The sequence below is a fragment of the Ictidomys tridecemlineatus genome, chromosome 9, assembly GCF_052094955.1.
Source record: "Ictidomys tridecemlineatus isolate mIctTri1 chromosome 9, mIctTri1.hap1, whole genome shotgun sequence".
Classification (NCBI taxonomy): Eukaryota; Metazoa; Chordata; class Mammalia; order Rodentia; family Sciuridae; genus Ictidomys; species Ictidomys tridecemlineatus.
Window position 1 is genome coordinate 130,061,208 of NC_135485.1, and position 23,391 is coordinate 130,084,598.

At 32.5% G+C, this 23,391-nt stretch overlaps 1 protein-coding gene across 1 annotated transcript in view; it reads right to left on the reverse strand.

Annotated features, from left to right (window-relative positions):
• Nucleotides 1–23,391, reverse strand: part of Smarca5 (SNF2 related chromatin remodeling ATPase 5) — a 32,391-nt gene that overhangs the window by 3,903 nt on the left and 5,097 nt on the right. Inside the window, exons 3-22 of the mRNA XM_005327556.5 lie at nucleotides 19,886–20,052; nucleotides 17,604–17,704; nucleotides 16,195–16,295; nucleotides 15,308–15,487; nucleotides 14,105–14,260; nucleotides 13,893–14,024; nucleotides 12,914–12,982; nucleotides 11,129–11,238; nucleotides 9,012–9,238; nucleotides 7,547–7,668; nucleotides 7,314–7,466; nucleotides 6,313–6,445; nucleotides 4,807–4,955; nucleotides 4,480–4,599; nucleotides 3,448–3,558; nucleotides 3,014–3,127; nucleotides 2,540–2,662; nucleotides 1,834–1,966; nucleotides 889–1,007; nucleotides 262–474 (exon numbers count right to left, since the gene is read on the reverse strand). Of these exons, the coding sequence (XP_005327613.1) occupies nucleotides 262–474; nucleotides 889–1,007; nucleotides 1,834–1,966; nucleotides 2,540–2,662; nucleotides 3,014–3,127; nucleotides 3,448–3,558; nucleotides 4,480–4,599; nucleotides 4,807–4,955; nucleotides 6,313–6,445; nucleotides 7,314–7,466; nucleotides 7,547–7,668; nucleotides 9,012–9,238; nucleotides 11,129–11,238; nucleotides 12,914–12,982; nucleotides 13,893–14,024; nucleotides 14,105–14,260; nucleotides 15,308–15,487; nucleotides 16,195–16,295; nucleotides 17,604–17,704; nucleotides 19,886–20,052 (2,733 nt within the window). The remainder of the gene's footprint in view (nucleotides 1–261; nucleotides 475–888; nucleotides 1,008–1,833; nucleotides 1,967–2,539; nucleotides 2,663–3,013; nucleotides 3,128–3,447; nucleotides 3,559–4,479; nucleotides 4,600–4,806; nucleotides 4,956–6,312; nucleotides 6,446–7,313; nucleotides 7,467–7,546; nucleotides 7,669–9,011; nucleotides 9,239–11,128; nucleotides 11,239–12,913; nucleotides 12,983–13,892; nucleotides 14,025–14,104; nucleotides 14,261–15,307; nucleotides 15,488–16,194; nucleotides 16,296–17,603; nucleotides 17,705–19,885; nucleotides 20,053–23,391) is intronic.

Sequence of the window (23,391 nt, forward strand, 5' to 3'; positions counted from 1 at the left end):
AACATTACTATCAAAAATTAGTTCTATCATATATTACAATGTTAAAAAATGCATATTAAAGAATTAGACCAATAAACATTTTATGATGCTAGATTTTTAAAATGTGGATGTGATTAGTTTTCTAAGAAAATGGTTTAACTTCTGACAGTACCAAAAAATTACGATATATCAACAAGTCCTTTTAAGGTAACATTTTAAGTTACCTTAAAAGGACTTTCAGTCTAAACTCTGCTACACTACACAAAAATCCTGAGCACTCACCATTGCAGTTCTGGACTTCAGAAACCAATCAAATCTGAACTGAGGAGAATTGCGAATACACTGTCGCAATTCATCATAAACATTTTCCTTGTCAAACCCAAGCTTATGAAGCATACAAATGAGAAAACGATCCTCTTCTTCTGTATAGTTTTTTCCTTTGTTAGTACCATATGATATTCTCAGCTGATGAAAAGGTGCTTTGTACCGTCCAATCTATAAAAGATATTATATATAAAATACAAATCCTACATAATTTTATTCCAAATTCAGCTTTACTCTAATTAGCTTGAAATATTATATCTCAAATCAAAATTTTCTATCCAGAAAACCTCAAATGCATTATATAACTTGTGTTCTCAAGCCTTTATAGTCCTTATTATTATTACAAAGAGAAATACAGACTCAGACTTCCTTACACTACTTAAGAAGGAGTCAATCTTGGCACCTTTGACCCAGGTTAAGTCAGTCTAATACTACTCAGGTAAATTACAATAACATCTATAACGTTTGAATGCTTTACTTTGAGGAAATTTTAAATGTTAAAACTTTCACTGCTTTTCCTTTTAAAAAGTTACTTTAACTTTCCTATATTATAGATAGTACAATTTTTATTAACATACAAAGTACCTTTGTATCAAGTGCTTTTTTGATACTTATTCTTCTCTGAATTCTTGCCTCTCCCCTTTCAATCTGAGCCATAATCTTTTCTATGTCCTGGAGCTCATTGCATCTTTCCCAGAACACAGCTTTAAAAGAATAAAAGTTGGTCAGATGGGATGAGTGGAGGAAGCATACATGTTAACTTGTTGTAATTTATTTGCAAAGGACTAAGAAACATTCCCAGTTATCCCACACTTAATACTAGAAAGCAAGTCACTTATAATTTTTCAATTTCCTTAAATGAAAGAAGAGATAAATGGATGATTTAAATTACCTACCAACTCTTTAAACTTCCACTCATCTAAAATTCTAAGCATACTCAGCACAGCATAACTACACATATTCAATCTGACATTTCCAACTGACCTCAAAAAAACAAAAGCATACTAATACTTGAGAACTGAAAGAAATAATAAATTGAAAATTAAAGCACACTAAAAAAAATTTTTTAAAGCACAATTATTTTGTGTCTATTTTAGCTTTCTTGGCTATAGTTTTAGCTATAGTTAAAAAAAAGAAAACAAAACAACAACAACAACAAAAACAGACAATTATTTCAGGGAGGGAGACATTTTTTTGTTTCAAAAAGCACAAAGTCAGGCTAGGGTTGGGGATCCATGGTAGAGTACTTGCCTAGCACATGTGAGTCACTGGGTTTGAGCCTCAGCACCACATAAAAATAATAAAATAAAGGTGTCCTTCTGCAATAAAAATATGTATTTCTCTCTCTACATTTATACATACATATATATGTGTGTGTGTATATATGTTCATATTCTTTAAAAAAGCACAAAACAAGGCACTAAAATGGAAACTTTAGCTGATCAAAACTATTCAGAATAAGAAAACAAGAAACTTTTAACAGCTCTTGCAAGACTTATAAAATATGTATTATAATAACAAAAGAATTACCAGAGTATTCAATGACTTCTTCTGGAGTTTTTCCTTCTACTTCTCTTGCTATATTTTCAATATCATCACGACCCCACTTCTCATTAGCTTTGATAAACTGGTTAAAATCTCTCTTATTCCAATTGGTAAATCCCTACATAGTAAAAGAAACAAAATATTTCATTACAGCATATTAAACATGGGAAAAATGCTATTATACTTTACCTATCCTTCCAAATACTACACAAAATGTTTCTAATTGCTTAGATACCCAAGCAATAACTCAAAGTTGGAGACAGTAAAATATGCTGTATGAAAGGGGAAATTTTTGCTGTTGTAGTTTACCAAAAGGAGTAAATAACATAAGGTAAAGGAAAGCTTTTGTTAAATAGCACTCTGAAAGACCTTGAATGAATCCCATGTTTTAAAAGTAGCAAGCAGAAGTTTATAATTGAGAATAACTTGGTAGCAATGTGGAAGATTCACAGGAAAGATGGGAACACTGAAAATAAGGTGTTCAAAATTACACACACACTCTACCAAGTGCAAATCTATAATCTTCTTGACCACCTCAACTAATGACAATTAAAATGTAGCATTTATCCATGTTTTACCATGTTCAGCTATTCTCTCTGTATAAGAAATATACTTTGTATGCCAACACGATCTCACAGGATATTTTATAAAATTAACAATTACTAACTTTTGAATTGATTGAAGACTATACCTGTGTCAGAAGCTTCTCTTTTTCCTCTAACTCTTCATCATTAAGGGGTTCAGCTTCATCAATTTTAAGTTGCTCTTCTTTCTGTGCCTGTGCTGCATTAGGAAGGTCAGGACTTCGAGGTACCTAAAAGACATTTTCCCATGCCATGAAACAATATATTTTAAAGAGCATGTGATGAATTACATTCTTAATCAACTAAATAACATTTCACAAATTCCAATCTAATCACAAGAGAAAACATACTAATACCCTGCATTTATTATATTAAAAATAAAGATTATTCATGAACAAAGTTTTTTCCTTTCCTTTTAATGAAGAACAATTCAAACATTATGTGCTAGGCCTATACAGCTAGGATACATAAATAATATTCTTTCCTACTAGGCTCAAAATAGTTTAACAAATAATAGTTAATGTTCATATATTTTATGGTTTCAGGGTGGAAGAGGACACAAAATGGAGAACTGCAATTACCTTGTACCCAATAGTTTTTCTGTAATACAGAATTTCTTTTTCCAGTAATTCAAACAAACGTGGGGGAAAGAACTGGAAATCCTGAACATTGGGTTGTTTTGGAGGTCGTGGAGCCTAAAAAAAAAAGAAAAGAAAGAAAAAAAAAAGGTTGTCCATTAAAAAAAAAAACTACACTTAGTTCTCTCATTTCATAAATCATAACAGCCAATTCTCCAAGCAACTCAGTATATCTTTCAATAAAACTGAACTGACATTAATCAAATTTTAAACACACAACTTAAAAATTAATTTTAAAAAGTGTTAATTAAAATCTGAAGAGGATATTCTATAAAAAGCATACAAAGTATAATATTCAATCTTATTTTATTGCAAGAATGTTAAAAAATAATTTATATTTTCAAATTTTAAGATACTTTGATGCTATGTCAACTCACCTTGGGTGCTTTAGGTTCACTAACACGAAGAGCTTCCCTGAAATAGGCATCAACAGCATAGTTGGCTTTTCTTTCGCGTTTGGGTGGTTCAATCCACTCCGTGAATGCAATCTAGCATGTGGGAAACGATTAAAATCATCAACTTGCATTATTAAGTGTAACAAATTATTATTGAGTGATGTTTATGAATTAAAAGATACTGAAAAAAAAAATCCTGCACTTTGACAAGGGTAGGAGCTATAATGTTTTGCTAAATACCACGTAATTACCACAGGACAATGTCTAGTAAACAGCACAGGTGTTCAGGAAGTGTTTCTTGCCCAAATGAATAATTCTGTTGGATGTGAGGGAAAATGCTGCAGAATGTTTGCTATGACCCAAATTAGGAGGAAAATGGAGAAACACATTTAACCTAGGAAAACTTCTAAGGATATATGTGCCCAAATGTTAATAAGGTAAACTCTAGATACGCTCTAGGTAGAATTATATTTTCTTTTCTATAGGTATTTTCCAATTTCTACATTAGCCAAGTATTACTTATGAAATTAAGAAATTATTCCTTTTCGTATTACCAAGCAAGTCTGTTTAAAAAAATCAGCTGTGACTTTTTTGACATTATTTTCATTTTCAAATATCCCAAACTACTATATTCTCTTGTTGCAAGAACATACTTCACTATAACCATATACAACTAAACTTCGTTACATAAACTTTAAAAACATTTCAGCACTTACAAACAAAATTTTCCATAATGAAAAAATTTTAGATACATTTACATACATCTAATTAAAAAACTATTTGAGACACAATTACAAGGTATTACATCTAGCACTTAAAAGTTCATGTTTCCAGGAAAATAAAGCTTCATTACTAAATCTTTTTTTTAATTAATTTTTTGTTGTTATTGATGGACCTTTGTTTTATTTATTTACATGTGGTGCTGAGAATCAAACCCAGTTCTGCACACGTGCCAGGCAAATGCTCTACCACTGAGCCACAACCCAAGCCCCACTAAATCTCTTTCTAAAATACCTTTTGTTTTTCTCTGTAGTCTTCTCCTTCAAAGTTATAAACACTTGATTCTGTATCCATTGTAAAGTTTCTAAGAGAGCTTTCACCCATCTTGGAGAGTTTTTCATTCATCTCTGCAGTCTAGACAAAAGAAACATCAGAATGAGAAAGGAAAAAAGCACTAGACATGCAGTCAAAATGAAAATGACTTTACCGTACACAAAAGCTGCTTTTTATAGTAATACAATAATAATAAAAATCATCTATAAATTCACAGAACAATAGTCCCTCAAATAGTTTTGGTCTGTAACACTCATTAAAAGCATTATTATTTAATCTGCATCTCACCTTCTTTGCACCTCTTTCTAAAATTCCATCAATATCTTCATCAGTGATCTCACTTTCTTTTGAGGCAAATACATGCGTTGCCCCATGTCGAATCATTTGAAGCATCTCATCTTTCCCAATTTTGTTCAGATTCTGATCCACGAGCCTCCCTGAGATAAAAGTTTGTATTGTATAAGGTTAGCCAAACAGACTTTATTTTACTGGAAACTTGAAATTCTAAATGTTAGATGTAATAACTTGTACTTTTGTCTCAAACATCAATCATTTCTGTTTACTGGTAATTCACATCTGATCATTTTCCTATTAAACTTAATGCCAACTTTTCAGCTTTGAAATGTTCTAAAGCTTATGACTTATGTAATGTCACCTACTATATATTATCTCAATGATATTTTCTTTTGTGGAATAGATACACTACTTGAGAATCAAAATTACTGGGGAAGAAAAAACTCACAAATTTAAATATAAGTGAGCATTATAAACAAAAGTTTCTGATGAGCAAAAAAGATATCATTGCAAATCCCTTAAGACAAGTTTTTCTCAGAAAAGTGAAATACAAAAAACCTTCATGAAATCAAACTTTATGTAAAAACTGAAATATGTAACATCAGTTTCTAAAAACTTCTCTATCTGAAGAATTCAAAACTCCTGAATATTTATTTTGATCAGAGATGAAATTTAGCATTAATAAAGACCTTCAATTGGTAAGTATTGGCCAATCTGTGTAGTTCATGTTTTCAAAAAATATAGGCATCAATATTGTGTCTTCCTTAAAAACACTAATCTAGAATGGGAATTTCGAGTTTCATTTAATCAATTGAAAATAAAGTTCGATTTTTACCCTCTAATCTACTCAGTGTCTCACTCCCCACACTAACCATAAAAGGGTACTCAACAAGTAGTTTTTTAGTCTTATAAAAACAAGACTCTCTGATTTTAATTTTTACTTCTTCAGTATCTCCCCAAGTAAGCAACGGTGCTTACAAAGCATAATCACTCTGCTCTATTTAATAAGTATTTTGCTGAATGTTAGCTATTTTATATACACATTCTATTTAATTCTTAAAAATTCTAAGCAAGGGACTGGGGCTGTAGCTCAGTGGTAGAGCTCTTGCCTTGCAAGTGTGAGTGAGGCACTGGGTTCAATCCTCAACACCAAATAAAAAATAAATAAAGATACTGTGTCCACCTATAACTAAAAAAATAATTTTAAAAAATCCTAAGCAATAGTTATTTTTATTCTCATTTAGTAGATTAAGAAACTGACTCAGGTAATAGAAAAAAAACAGCTAACTAGCAGATCAATATTCAGATCTCAACTTTCCTGAGCCCCAACCCATCTTCTTAATAACAAAACTAAGGTTTAATCTTTGGAATTCAAACCATCTCTACTGGGTGCTAGCTTGACTCAACAGATGAGATTTCTCCTTTAAAAAAAACAATCATACAATCAATCACTCATTCTATCAATCCAACTTAGTAAATTTTTAAAGTTCTAGGGCCCACCTTGTTGAATAACAATTGAATCCAGTCTGAGTTTCATCTCAGCCCTTTCTACTATTCTTTCTTCTACAGTATTATCAGTTATAAAACGGAACACTCTGACAGTCTTGGTTTGTCCAATTCTATGTGCTCGGTCCTAAGTGAAATAACATTATTTTGAATATATTTAAAAAGTCATATAAATAATATATGAAAGTATATACTGATAAAATATTCTTAAGTAGAAGATACTTTCTAGCTTTAACTATTAAAGATGTGACATGAAAAAAATAAATTTCACCAATATAAAGATCCTATTCTTTAAATATTACTAAATTTATAAATAGAGAAATTTGCACATTTGAAAATTTCTTTGAATACAATTTTCTGTTTAACATCTAGTAAATCTACAAACCACATTCCAACAAAGCATTTCTTATTTGTAATAATTATCAAATCTTCTCCAGTTATCAGATTTAATAAAGTTGGCTTAATGGTCACGAGTATCACAGACTGAGTCATTAGCATTATCAAACAAAAATCTTTAAATCTTCATATTAATCTATAGATCATAATGCTGAGCATAATAATAATTTCCTGATCCAGCCAGACACTCCCATATACAAGCATGAAATTTAAGCATGTAAAGTAAGAGAACAGCGAGGTGTTCTAAAGTAAGAGAACAGCGAGGTTCCCAAAGTAGTTAAGTTATGCTACATTTCAGTTTTGGCCAATCAATGTGGGAGAACTTTCAGGTCTGACCCACTAAACATTTCCAGGGCAATTCTTTACTCTTCCCAATTCTGCTATCAGGGTACAGAAGATACAGCAGATGACTCCTACATCCCAAGTTAGGACAGAGCCATAAGATGAATATACCCTTAGATGGTAATTCAAAACACCCTCACTAAACCATTGGATTAGAGAAAAAAAATCAAATTTACTGGGTTAAGACACTGACATTGGAAGAATTAGCTTGCCTAACTATGAAATCTATTAAGCACAGAATGTTTGTTTTCTCTTACCATAGCCTGAAGATCTACTTGAGGATTCCAATCTGAATCATATAAAATTACTACATCAGCAGTTGCAAGATTGATGCCAAGACCACCAGCACGTGTACTTAACATGAAAACAAACTTTGAGCTATTTGGTTCATTGTATGCATTGATGGAATCCTATGGATATAAAATAAAGTCAGGATCAGAAAATTGTATCATCTGATGTTTTTTTCTCTCCTTCCCAGAATTTCACTCACTTGTCTCTCATCATGGGGTGTCTGCCCATCCAACCTGCAATACTCATAATTTCTCCACATACAATAATCTTCCAAAATGTCCAATACTCTGGTCATTTGACTGAAGATTAGTACTCGTGACCCTGTTAGAAAATATAATAGCCTGTTATTAAAGGCTTCAATAGCAGAAAAATCTATTCCAAAAGTTAAAGCTAAACAAAACTAACATATTACACCTTAATTTCAAGTTATCTACTTGGTTTCAGGTAAAAAATGACATGATTTAACTATTCAAATCAGTAATTTCTTACCTCTTTTCCATCATGACACAAACAGAAAGGATAATATTTGGTTAATGCACTAAGGCAATCAAAAAGGCTATCTTCTCCAGTTTGGGAGATCTTGCCATCACAAAGCCTGAGAGAATCATTCATTAGCTTGTTACCTCACAGATACTTAAAATAATCTTCCACTAATCAACAACAATTCTTCCATTCACAAAGCCTCCCATATTCCACAACGGACACCAAATATCCCTGATCTCATTCTAGTTCCAATCAAAGGACCATAAACTTATGCCTCTTATCTACACTTAAATCCTTCTACTTATCTACCATGTCTCAAATTATGTGGCTGCCTATCATCTCTGCAATCTTTGTGACATTCCTCATCTTTAAGGAAGATCCTTAAGAGCTACATAATGAATAATTTGCTTCAAATAATCTATAGAGTAGGTATATCATAGATAAAACAAGTTTTACATAGGTGTTAACTGCTAAAGCTGGCTTCACACTAAGTTCTCCATATTCATGTAATTTTGATATACCAATATAAATACCAGAGATACACATCTATTTTTGTATTTACAAAATCAGCATACTACAGATAAAAATGTTGAGTCTATGTAAACTATATTTGATTAAATTTTTAAAACCAAATAATTGAAAAACAATACCATGATACCATTATCTAACAAAGGACCTGGGATCTGTGTAGGGGTAGAAGGAGAATTTCTAATACTTTAAGATTAAAAAGCTGAAATTTCTAGGAAAGCATATATAAAATGGAAACTCAACTGGGCATGGTGGTTCAAGAGGCTGAGGCAGAAGGATCAGGAGTTCAAAGCCAGCCTCAGCAACTTCATGAGGCCCTAAGCAACTCAAGGACACCCTGTCTCTAAATAAAGTATTAAAAAGGGCTGGGGATATGGCTCAGTGACTAAGTGCCTCTGGATTCCATCCTCATTACCCCCGCCCCCGAAAAAGAAATACACCCAAATCCAGGAATTGTTTCTGCCTCTACTACTTTATTACCTGCTAAGAGACTTAAGGCTTACTAGGAAGTGAGGGGAACCTCAGATAATAATGGACAGAAAATTTTAGAAAAGTGTCAGAGCTGTCATTTCAAAAGTGTATTGTTCCCTTTGTTTTAACACTAGCATTTTAAGTTTCCATTATTTCTCAATTTATGATGCAAGTAACAATACCTTGTTCTTTTAATTTAGGAAGCAACTTGTCTAATACCACCATTTTGCCACTATTGGTAACTAGATGCATATCTGTTGTATAAGGTGGACCAGGTTCAGCTCCATCAAAGAGATACGGATGATTGCAGCATTTCCTCAACTGCATCAGGATGTTCAATAACCTCATCTTGTCCATCTTCCCTGCTGAGTTTAGTATATCTATATCCTTCATTAATATCCGAGTATACCTATTGAAAAGAAAAGTATTTTTAAGGACTCAAATATTCCCTGACTAAACCCTGCCACTTGACATATTCCCATTCCCCAACTCAACTCTGAAATACCTGTTAAGAAACAAGTCATCAACTTCTAAGGTATGGTTTAGAATCTATCATCTGAAATCTCTTTTCTGCTTTTTCTTTATAGCCCATAGTGTGCTGCTATCTATACTTTATGCATTGGATTTTGAGGACATCATTATTTTAAAAATACAAAATGGTCTCCTTGGATGGGATTAAATATAGCAATATAATACAACATTTTTGAGTAATTATAATTTTGAAACATAATTTTAGTTTCTAGTCTTGCAACAGAAAGTACCATTACTCATTTATATTTATGCACTACATAATGATGTTTCAGTGAGCACAGGCAGCAGTCCCATGAAATTACATCATCTAGTGAGTTCAAAGTTTTGGGCAAGTACACTCTATATGATATGTACAAAACAAAATCACCTAAACCACATTTCTCAGAACTTATCTTGACATTAAGTGATGCACAACTACCTCACATACCATGTAGCTAGTTCAGCATTAGAGTAGAACCCTAATCTGAGAAGGAAGAAACATGAGAGGGTAAGGCAGGAGGATGAAAATGATATGAATACAATGTGATTTAAACATCTGCTTAAACACATAGGGAGAGGGAGATATGAGATCTATCAATCTACAGCCACAGGCTAAGGCAAATTACTAAAAAAGGCATGAATGCATACACAGAATTTCAGTTTACTGCAAGAACAAGTAAACACTGAAGTTTCAGTGAAACTTTGAATCCCTTGAGCAAATACTTTGTAATAGCCTTTCAAAAGTGTTGAGGACACTGAGGATAGCTCACTTTCTATAGTGGACCTCTCTTTCTCAGAGAGCATGCTCAGATCTCTATATATCCCTTTAGCCTTTTTGCTACTCCAATATTTTGCAAATATGTTATCAAATACATTTGAAATATGGTAAGACTAGTAAAGAGGGTAGGTCTTATTTCCCTCCTTTGAACACAACTTATATTAACATATGCTAAAGGAAGACTATCTTTTTCTATAGCCATTTCACACTGTTGAATTCATGTTGTATGTTCTACTTATAATAAAAAAAAAGATTTCATACATCTATAAAACTTTAAAAAATCAGGAAAAATATATTTTTTTAAATTAACTAAGGTCTTCAACTTTTAATACTGCCCTATACAAATATGTAAAAATAGCTATCAGGTTATCATCATCATCATTTCTCAAAAGGACATTTTATTCTGCCTAAAATAAAACTTTGGTTCAGAATAGTGTTTTAAATACATGGAGTCTTATGGGATAAAAGAAAGCACATAAGTTTTATATGTCTATAATCTACAATTTCACCAGAGGCTAGCTAGCCAAAATCCATGATCCAATTACTTATTAATCACCAAGTTAACCAACTCTTATGTCTCCCACTTGCACCACCCTACTCTCCTCTTAAAAACCAAAGTAGAGGATTAGGGTTGTGGCTCAGAAGTACAGTGCTTGCCTACCATGTGTGAGACACTGGGTTCAATTCTCAGCACCATATATAAATACATAAATAAAAATAAAGGTCCTCAACAATTAAAAAAAAAATCCCAAAGTAGAGGGTTTTCAATGTATTGTTGTTTAAGTCCCAAATTTAAAGTCTCAGTTCATAAAAAATGAATTTACTATGCTTCATCGTGATTCTCTCAACTGTACTTCAAGATTTTATATGATATATATGCTGAGCAAGCCTCTTTTCAAGATGAGTTCAATCCAGCAAACAACAATTCCATGAAGGCACAAATTAGTAAAACAAAATACTATATAAATGAAATTCTGAGAACAGTGATATCAAGTATCTTAGAAAACATACCATTCCCTTTGCATTTTGCTGAGACCCACATAGATTTTCACTTCCTTCTTGGGAGGCAAACTCTTTTCAACATCAGCCTTAATCCGACGAAGGAGGAATGGACGCAAAACCTTAGAAAAAGCAAAGAGAAACAGAGATGACCTTACCTATTATACTAGTATTTTTTCAAAATCTTAAAATCACCTATTAAAAAGATGGTGGAAGGAGATGGACATCATTACCCTAGGTACATGTAAGACTGCACATAGGGTGTGACACTACATCAGGCAACAACCAGAGAAATGAAAAGTTCTGCTGCAATTGTGTACAATGAATCAAAATGCATTTTGCTGTCATATGTACCTAGTTAAAATAAATTTAAAAGAACAAAAATCACCTATTAAATATAGACTAATGTCTTTACCAACATTTAGTCTGCTCGAATATCAAATGATTCTTAGGACTTTTCCATTCAAACTATATATAATTTATCACTACTAAGTTCCTGAAGGGTAATAATAGAATTTTGTTATTTAACCAACATACAATTACACTCATAAAACACTAAAAACAGTAGTACATTTTAAAGATGTTGTTTTCTACAGTGACTGCCTTCCAGGTTTAAAACTAGTTACTTGTATCTTTTTTCTGCAGCCACTTCACACTGCTGATTTCATGTTGTATCTTCTATTTAGGAAAAAAAAATACGAAGTATGGCCTTTCAGATTTCATACATTCATAAAACTTTTTAAAAATAAAGAAAAATATTTTAAAAATTAACAAGATCTTAAACTTTTTAATTTTGCCCTTATACAGTGCTTAAAATTTGGGAGGTCCACACTGAATTCTTTATGAATAGCTTTTAAATTTATTATCCTAATCTATGGAAGCAACCTATATGCAGGGTATACAAATCATGAGTGTACAGTTCAATTAATTTTCATCAAGTAAATATATTAGAAAGGTCAGGTCACAGGGGAAGGGGCGCAGAGCATGACTATGCTTTCTAGGGGACATTGGCAATGTTTAGGGACACTTTTTCATTGTTCATCTAGAGGCATACTATTACTGGCATCTAATGAGGAGGAGACATGTCAAGGGTGTTATTAGACATATTAAAATACACAGGGCAACCTTCTCTCCCCTACCCCTCCAATTCCCCATCCCGAAAGAATTATTCACACCAAAATGTGAAAACAAGTTCAAAGGTGACAGGTCACAAGGGGCTTTCCACAACATGTTTACAAGGTCCTGCTTTCTCCTGCTCACTAGGTATGTACCTTTCTTTATCTCAGATTTGTTAAGAGGAAATTTCTTTACCTACCAACTTTCACTTGTGCATTGTCCAAGAATGGAACAAAGCTACACATCAAAACAAAAACCACAATACCAGCTCTGCTCACACAATGCAATATTATATAATTTGACTTATATAATGTCACTAGAATTCCAAACAACAGATGGATCATTTGTCTTTTCAGAAGTAACTTATTAGATTCTATAGAATTTAAATGGGACTAAGCTTTAAAAGTAGTCTATATTGGCCATTAAGTAATGCTTTTTCCCTCATTATACCTTTTTTTTAACTGCAATTACTTTTTCCCTTCATTAAGTTAAAATCCCATCCTAGGTTCCAACACTAAGCCACTACACATCACTCCATATCCCCGTTATAAGATCAAATAAGATCCAAACAGATTTGATTCTATAGCCATTATGCTTTTGTTAACTAGAATATAATCTAATTTTAATCTTTATCATTTCTTCTCATTAGAAATATGCTTAACACTACTCCAAAATACTTACCATATGAAGCCTCTCAACTAGCTTTTGATCCCCAAGACAGTTGTTTGTATCAAACCAGGAATCAAAGTCCTAGATTAATAAAACAAATCTTAAGGTTAGAGACAGTGTGAACAAAAAAATTCCAATAATCCCAGATAAAACAATAATTTCTAGAATTAGTATAATATTTGAGTTGTGATCTGCTAAAACCATTAAGTTCAAGTCCATATTTTTTTCTTTTTTCTTGGTACTGGGAATTGAACCCAGAGGCACTTACCACTAAGTCCCATCCCCAGGCCTTTTAAAATTTTTTTATTTTAAGACAGGATCTCATTAAGAGATCCTGTTAAGAGGAAATTTCTTATTGGCATCTAATTTGCTTTAGGGCCTTTGCTAAGTCACTGAGGCTGGGTTTGAACTTGCAATCTTCTTGCCTCAGCCTCCCAAGCTGAAAGGATTACAGGTGTGCACCTACGTGCCTAGCTGCTACCATCATTTCTTAATGACTTAAGATAAATATTATGACTTAAAGATAAATATTAAGTTCTGCTTATTAGAATATCACATAACAAAGGTTAGGCAGTTTTGTCATATTTGAAAGTCATGTCTGAGCCTTAAAACATAAGCAATATGAGATACACAAATTCACCTGGGAATGCTTAAAGCAGCACCCTGAAAATACAGTCAACCCAGACACAATCCTTCAAACAAAGTCAGACCAACATGACTATCAACTAGAATCGTCATGCCAATGGCAACCTATGCCAATGCACACAAAGAAAACAATAATTTGAAGTGAGACTAAAACCAAAAGGCTCAAAAATAAATTCTAAGAATGCACAGACAACTAATAGGTAAACACCAGGTTTAACTACATAAAAGCATGAGAAATTAATGACTGCCTCAAGTAGCACTAAAAAGCAGGCCAATTCTATTATAAAGACATATAAGCATTAAACAAAACATAATTATTAACCAGAAAACAATTAGAAATACTTACATCAGCTGAATTAAAGACATCAGGCAACAAAAAATTAAGAAGTGACCAGAGCTCATGTAAGTTGTTCTGAAGAGGTGTTCCAGTTAGTAATAGTCGATTTGTAGTCTTGAATTCCCTCACTATTTCTGATAACTGAAAGAACCAATCACATCATCAGAATATTTGTAATATGGATTAAATTCTCAGACACAATGTTCAGAATATCAAATTACCTTGGATTTTTCATTTTTGATCCTGTGAGCTTCATCTATAACTAAGTATCTCCAGTTAAATTTTTTGAATACAGACTTCTCTTTAATAAGCATTTCATAAGATGTTACACAAACATCCCATTCTCCTGGTAACAAAACATCTCTGACAAAAGCAGCCTGTGTAGCAAAATTAAAAAATAACAATGTTCAGAAATCAATTATACATTAAACTTCTTGACGACAAGTAATCTAATCCATAAAAGGGAGTAGGAATTTTAAAAAGGGATTGAGTTGCTGTATCATGTAAACATTCAGAACTAGCTTTCCTACCACTGAAATAATCAGTCATCATTTAGATTTCAGAATCATTAGGTTTAAAAAAAAGACAAGGCTGATGAATACAAACTTCAAAAGGTCTTCGTTCTACAATTCCACTAAGTCCTGGAATACTTAGGAGACAAGTTTTTAATATGAAGAAAGGAAGACTGAAGGACTATTTGCAGTAAACATGTTCATTCCCCTCTTCAGATTCTTAAATGTATTAACACAATTGCTATTTTTACTCTCATTTCACAAGTAAGAAAACTGAAGCAAAGAATGGTTAAGTAAGTCCCAAACAAAAAGCAATCTGGTAACTTAACATAACCCTTTGGTTACCTATAAGGGAAAAAAAGCAAATTCACACTCATCACTGAGATAAAGGAAGGGAAAACAAAGTAAGCACAAAGTCATTTAATGCAGTATGAGTAAGTTTCCAAATCTGTCCTTTACATTCTTCATGGTGTCCTTATTTCCACGTCTTCTTCCCAAAAAGATGTTATTTATTAATCAACATTGTAACTTATTCAATAGATATCAAAATAGCTGGCTCAACTCATCTTTAAAGACTACTGTTCTATATATATATATATAGACTATCACTATACACTAATCTAAAAATCTGGTTCCTTAAATTTCCAATTGCATCTCACATTCAAAACCATTTGTTTTTAAAAACAAAATACTGCTGAAGGGCATAGGCTTTGATTTTATACAATCACCCTCCAAAATGTGAGGAAAACCATATTCTTAGTCTCTAATGCCTTCTCTCTGGCAAAAATTTTAACTTTCTAGACAATATTACATTTATAAATTACTAATATTTCTGAAGACCCTTTCTCTTTTATCCTTCCTCCAGCAATTCCTGACCCCAAACTCCTTAAATATGAAAAATGTAAATCTTACTCTTTGTTCTTTATCTCCTATCAAACAAACAGACCGAAGTGTTGGTACCCATCTCTTGAATTCACTCATCCAGTTATGTAATGTAGACTTAGGAACCAAAACCATATGAGGACCAGGAATGTTTCTATAATGTTTCATGTAGCCAAGAAGAGAAATTGTTTGAAGAGTCTTTCCCAGGCCCTGAAAGAGTTCAGAGTAATCATAAAACAATAAAAAACAAACGCAGTGTTCCATATTTATACTGCCCAACATATACAGAACATTTAAAAGAAATGCTATAAGTTTATGACAGCTAACATATAACAAAAACTTAATATCTGAAAGCTCACAGTGTTATATCACATAATTTTCACAAGTCTATGACAGAGGTATTATTATCACCCCAGTGAGGCTCAGAAAATGTGATTCTCCCCAGATCATGTAGCACAGTTAGAACCAAAACACTTTTCCTTTGACACTATACTTTCTTCAACCAATTAAGTATTTTAGCCCTACAGTAATAAGGAATCTTTTTAAAGCCTTTATTATATAATTAATAGTAGTAAATAAGAGATAAAATCTTTTATGAAACAAAACTGTACAAGCTGCCATTCTAGAAAACAAAATTAATATTTACAGGTGATTAACATTTAATGACCTCAGTTTATTTTTCATAAAAATGAAGGGAAATGGTTACACAATGGTACTACAAAAGTTTTTTTAAAAGTTTCACAAAATGTGATAGATAATTCCTCACAAGTGAAGACTTCACTAATGCAACTATAAAATAGTCTGAAGGAAAATTAGTTACTAAAAATTCCAGACTGCCATCAACAAAACATGCTGTATATCTTAAACTTTCTATAAGTTACAAAACATGCCTTCAATCAAAACTACCAATCACATACCATTTCATCTGCAAGGATACCATTGATGCCATTTTCATACAAAGAAATAAGCCAATTCAGTCCTCGGACCTGATAATCTCTCAATTTACCCCATTTTACATCTGAAAACAAGAGAAAACCCAAGGTTACATTTTAAAGGCAGGAATACAAAGTAGCCCCCTTCATCTGATACCCAGAGCTTTAACTATGGCCTACATTTGCCTACTGATTTTGCTTTCTTTTCTAGGATTTTCTTACATGAATTCTGCAAATCCCAAATCATTAGAGGTAGCTGTTGGAGTCTGCAATGGAGTAGGAACACGAATGATGTGAAAGATAACCAAGTCCTGGTAACATGATTGGGCACTAGAGTATTCATCCAAATCATTAAATTTCTGTTCTTCATATATTGGTCCTAGACTCTTTAACCTCTTTCTCTTTCTAACCTTACCAAAAACATTTGTGATCGAACGCTTTCATCTTTCATAAAGATCAGACACAGATGCTCTGGAGATTTTATTTTCCTCCTAATAAAAATGAGATGATAGGAAATTCCTTTTCCTTCACCATTTCTCCTAAGCTACTTTCCCAATGCATCTTAGACTAGTAATACTCTTTCAGGATATACACATTACTTATTTTGCCTGCCAAGTCAAATCACTGCTGAAGGATGAAAAATAACCAGTGCTAGTTACAATGTAACAATGTGAGACAAAAATAATCCAAAATTTCCTTTCCCCCTATGCCATATATCTGGCTCTGGCCTCACTTCATTGGGATAGAAATAGACACCAGGTGCTAAGTTAAAAAAAAAAGAAGCCTGAAAGTGTACACCTTAAACCAATTGCTGAATTTCTAACTAGATGAGTCCAGCTGAAATTCAATTAGATAGGAGTTCACGTAAATAAAGCAGCATTAGAGGAGGTTTGGAGGGGTGGGGGGTGGGATGGATACTAGGCTTCAAGAGAATGTGTAAGTCTCTAATGCAAACAGACAAGAAAAAAGACTATACAAACCTATTTAAATACTCTTCCTTTTAGAAAACCACTGAAAACTAATATATGTCAAAAAAAAAATTAAAGCTACTATAACAGCATGAGATGAGTAAGCAAAATTCTTCATGAATTTTGTTTTCTTTTTACAAATTAGTTTTCTTAGCCAGAACAGGTAAAACTTTTACATGTATCTTAAAACAATAATAAACTCAATGGCATTTTATACACCTCTGAAATACAATATCTATTATATAACACATTACTACCTCCGTTTAAAAAAAAATCTGAAACTTATTCACAACCAATGAATATATAAGATTATGAAAAAAGTCCCTGTACAAATTATAGCCAAGACAAATCCAAAACATTAACTGAAGGATGTCTCAAAGTGAGATCTTTCAAAAAAATCAAGTAATTTAAGTATGTTTAACATACATGATGGAGAGTCTTCAAATCGAGTGCAAACATTGGTTGCTTTGGAGCTTTCTGTTAACAGTTCTTCATCCTCCTCTTGCTCTGTTCTACGATGTCGGTAGCTATCAAATGAAAATAAAATCAAATGATTTGACTTTTGGCTTTAACTACCAGCTACAATTCAACATAGTAAGTCAAGTGGCTGGCCTCAAGAGTCCACAGTAATTTTTAATTAAAAAAAATTAAATAAAAATAAAATGAAGGACAAAACAATTGCTTCCACCTCTTAACAGGATGAACTGCAAAGAAACTGTGGCTATATCTAAATTATAACTGTTTAGGGAATATCTTTTCACTGATTGTGTAAATACTGCATTTTAGTATTTTACATCCTTGGTTACATCAGTTTATGTTATCAATTTATAGAAGTAGTTTTTTATATTTTTTGGTGCAGATGCAACCAATGTCACTTTTGGTTATTAAAACTGTGAGGATGTGGAATCAGAACAAGCTTCCAAATCCTCCTGATTTTCTCTTCATTGTGAGGTTCCGCTAATCTGTGAGATTACATGAATTCCTAAAACATCAGATACCCATATTTATGCTTCAGAAGAAAAATTAGTCTCATGGCAAATATCAAATTTGGGGGAGAGGTGTTACTGCCCTTTCCTTGTTGCTGTGTCTCAAATCTTACAGCCTAAAAAAAAAAAGTCAATTTTGACATCTCTATCATTTAGAAAAGAACTCACACAGAATAAAATAGGCATGGTTATGGAATTTTTGTGCTTTCCTTTTTTCCTTATTATTAAAGTACAATGAACTCACAAAAAATAAAAAAATAATAATAATTTTTCATAGGCATCTAAATTAACCTAGAAAGTGCTTGCCTGGCATTCACAAGGCCCTGAGTTCAATGCCCAGCACCACACACACAAACACACACACACACAAGTGAATAGTAAAAAGTTACTAGTAAATATAAATCTAAAATGTTTTACAGTTATCTAAAATATACAAAAGCTGAAAATACCATATATTAACTACAACTTCATAAGCTCAAATTGCTTCACCTCTATAGAGCTGAAGTGAATAAAACCACTTTCTTCCCAATTATGAAGCTTCCAACTTCAAGACCTTTATACTTTCAGTAAATATCTTGATCTAATTTAGAAAGCAGATTATGGCCCTACCGAGACCTCTAAATCATCTTCCCCAATAACACTATTTAATGAGCAAATCAAATTGAATAACTCATTATATATTTTCAGGGGGGCTACCTTTATCTTTTAGGTTAGTGATAGAAGGGTTTCTTTAATAATATTAATATCCCATAAAAGTATTTGTTATAGTAGTTCCCATTTCCAGTATATGACACTAATATATTTAAGTGGATATAAACTTCAATTCTAAAACAATTTAAATATATCTGATATACAAAGTTGACTTTTAAAAAGTTTCAAATATTAAAATAGCACTTTAGACACAACAGACAAGGTATAAGACATACTGAAAAAACAGAATACCTCAAATAAAATGAAGAAATTTTGTTTGCATGGTAATTCTGTGAATTTAACATTGATAAATTTTTAATTTCTTCTTTTAGATAATCTTATGTATTACAATTACTGATCACATTTTTTTCACAGTGGAAACTGCAGCCATTCCAGGGAGTCAAGATGCCCTAAATCTATTAATTATTACTAATTAAACATCCTAAGTTATCCAACCAGCACAAAAATTCTGAATCTGATAAATTCAACATGTATACTTATTTTCAATCGCTACCAAACTATGGCATACAACTTGACACTTCAATTTTTAGAGGAAGACAACTGTTTAACAAAAATGCTAAACAAACTTCTGTGGCATACATTATCACAATATTCCACACACCAGCACAAACTTCACATAAAAGTAATACCCTCAAGGCGTGTATATGGTTTTGGAGATGAGCATAAGCAGTTCAGATCCAAGTTCAAGCCTGGATTATTCTAAGTACTTCTATGTGATGCTAAATAGGATACTTAATTTATGCATTTGTACCCTCTGTAAGAAACAACATTAATATCTGACTTCCCTATTCAATATAACTGCTGCAATCCATAAACTATATAATGCTATAAAAAATAAGACACCATGCAGGATTTTAAAATACTTACATTTACGGCTACATCCTACCAAGCCAATGGGGCCAAATACACAATTGTATTAACTTTTTTTTAAAAATAAAGTAGCTTTATGCTTCTAATGAAAACCATCGGTAATAAACAAGGTTGAATTATGAAATATAAACTATTACTCACTCGCCAACTGAGAGCAAGTTCTGTTTCTCATCCTTTTTTATTCGTGGGCGCCCTGGTTTCATCTTCAAAGGTGAGGTTGGAGTCTTCTGAGCAGCAGGCTGAATGAAATGTGCAAACAACTCTGTTTGCTTTAATAAATATTCAAATCTATTTGCACGATCAGTTTGCTGCAAAAAAGTTTAAGGTACATTTCATCAAAACTTTGGAAATCAGTTTCAGTAAGCCTCCATATTATGAATTCAGGAATAAAAAGAAACTACTGACACATGCAACATGAGTCTTAAAATTTGCACTTTGTCAAGGGAAGAAAAAACACAAGTCTACAATATATGATTCCACTTACAGTGTATGAACTACAGACACAAAGCAGATGAAAAGTGGCAAGAGGTTGGGGCAGGAACTGCTTACAGAGGGACAGAAGCTTTTAACAGGATGGAAAGTATGCTACATCATGATTGTAGTATTATTTACGTGACTGCATATACCTGCCAAAACTCAAAATCATTTTATGTATGTTATACTTTAAAATAGTTGCCAAAAAAATACTTTTAAAGACGTTAAAAGGCATTGTGCATTACAAGTGAATTTATTAAAAAGTTGGAGAAAAGACACTAGTCATTCATCAGTTAGGCTGGTGTCAAATTTTAAAAACCATGAAATATTCATTAACTTAATGTAGTCCAACACTATTCCTGCCTTTCATATCTGCCATCTGCCCCTTTGAATGTTTCCTATTACCACACCAAAAGAATGAAAATATGTATAAACCAAAAAAAAAGGTAAGATCCTTAAGAAGTTTTCATAAAAAAAATTATAAAATCTCAAGACATTAGGCAACCAGACTTTAGACAGGATAGTTTGTTTAAACAAAGAGAAACTAGACAACTTCAACAGATAAACCAGTTACCCAACAATGCTGCCATAAAAATGTTTAAAATGTCAGTTTTAGAGATTTACAAAAAGACCCACCAAAGCAAACACTGAAGGTATCCATACACCATTTATGTTATAAAAACCACATACTTTAAAAGGGAAAACGGTTATCTTAAAAATCACAATAGTGTAAAAACTGAAGCTAAATTTGCCATCAGGAAGTGGTAAAAGTGTTTCAGTGGGTCATAGTAACAGTCATAGAAGCAACCTGATATGCACAATTAGAACAGGCTGTCAACATGTTCCTCCCTGGCAACATCCTATAAATGATGTGCCTTAGTTTATGCTTTTCAAGATTATAAACCATTTCAAGTACGGAACTAAGATATCAGGCTTAAAAACCATGTAAATGTGCACATATAAGTATGTGCACATTTACACAAAATTATATATAATAAAAGCCAATAACATATAACTGAAAATAGTCTACTCACAATTACTGTAATTATGTTTGAGATCAAAATATATAACCTTTGAAAACAAATCCACAGGTTAAATTCTAGACATGCAAGGTAAAAGCTATTGTATAGTATTCAAAATTTATCAAGTCACTATTATTGTCCCGAATATTAGGGGGAAAACTAGGCACCTTGCTGCTTAAGGGAATGAACAGGCTAAAATAAAAATAATTTTGAGATCCTAAAAGGTTAAAAGTGGTAAAAAGAAAAAAAAAAAAAAAACAATTGATCCTAAAATGCAGCAACTATTAATACAGTAAAATTAGGGAATTGAATGAACTCAATGAAGATTATATTGAACAACCATGGACCAGCTTTTTTCTAAGACAGAAAAAAACAAGGCATCAGAGACTATATATATGTTTGAAAATACACAGTAAATAAGATAAGTAAGATTTTGTGTGTGTAGGAAGCCTGAAAATTAGGGTTAGCAGAAATAGAGTAGAAAGATACATCCAAAAACTTAGGGGGAAAGGAGGGTACAGCCAAGTCAAGTTTTAGGTACTAAAAGCCCAAGAATAAAAACCATAAATCTGCAGGGCATGGTGGCGCACACCTGTAATCCCAGTGGCTGGGGAGGCTGAGGCAGGAGGACTGAGTTCAAAGCCAGCCTCAGTAACTTAGTGAGGCCCTAACTCAGTGAGACCCTGTCTCTAAATAAAATATAAAAAAGGGCTAGGGATATGGCTCAGTGGTTAAGCACCTCTGGGTTCTACCCCCAATACCTCCCCCGCAAAAACAAACAAAGTTATTCTGTCTTTGGAAGTAGTGCTCAGAATCCCAGATTCAAGAATGAAGAGTAAATAATGGGGACTTACCCATGCTATGGTTAAGAACTAGCAGATGACATGGGAGTTTATTTAGAAGAAAACTATTCAAAGGAAGATCATGTCACAAATGTAATGAAGCTCGGAAACTGAAAAACTTATGAGGCAAAAAAAAAAAAAAAAAAAGTGCATGCATGCAAAATAAAAGAATATTGAGCGGGCTGGGGATGTGGCTCAAGCGGTAGCGTGCTCTCCTGGCATGCATGCGGCCCGGGTTCAATCCTCAGCACCACATACAAAACAAAGATGTTGTGTCCGCAAAAAAAAAAAAAAAAAAAAAAAATTAAAATTCTAAAAAAAAAAGAATATTGAGCTAGGATGAAGGGGAAAAATGAAAAAGAAAGATTTATGACAGTAAACATGTAAGAAAATAAAAAGTAGGAGGTATTGTCACAGGCATCTTGGATATATATTGAGAAACTTTCATTCACTGAAATAACATTAAGTATGTGTGTAAAGTAACAATTGTGAATTCAATTCTGGATATTCTCAAATTAGAGGTCCCAATGTGATTTAAAAGTAAATGCCCAACAAGCAATAAGAGGTATCTGGGCTCAAAATAAAAGATTTAAAAGTATCCCATTTAAAGACAGCAAGTGAAATCCAGTAGTAAGAATCAAGCTGTCCATGAAGAAATGTTCAGAATGTAACAAAGGACAAAGGCACAATCAAATAGGGTATCAAGAGGGTAAAAGGTGTCTCAAGGTAAGTAAAGATTTTTTGGGGGGTGGTCAACAATGTCAAACATAAGTGAGATCAAGAACAATGAAACAAAAGCCAACAAACTTTAAGTTAGATTCACTAATACAATGTTAGTGTCAGAATCTAAATTGTAAAGGGTAAAAGGGGTATTTCCTTGAAAAGCACATTGTTTTAAAGTGTACCTATTTTTAAAGGCAGGCTATATGTATATTTCTTCTTTAAGTTGTGCAGCAAAACTGTAGCTGTTTGGATATACAAAATGTTATAGAAACCATATATAAAATCATATGTAACACTGCACATGTATTATGTATATTACATATGTACATATAAATTTACATGTATACATAAAACATAACAATTTTAGGATTCGTAGTATTTAAGAGGTTTAAGAATAGCTGCTGATTTTGAAGAGAATATCAAAGGACAAGGAAAATGTACATTTAAAAATATATATAAAGCTCTACTACGTGCCAGATACTATGCTGGGTGCTGGACACACACAAGAAAATTAGGATACTCTTGTTTAAGAAACATACTATAGTGTTATTAACTGACACATTTCACCTTAAGGATTTCAAATATT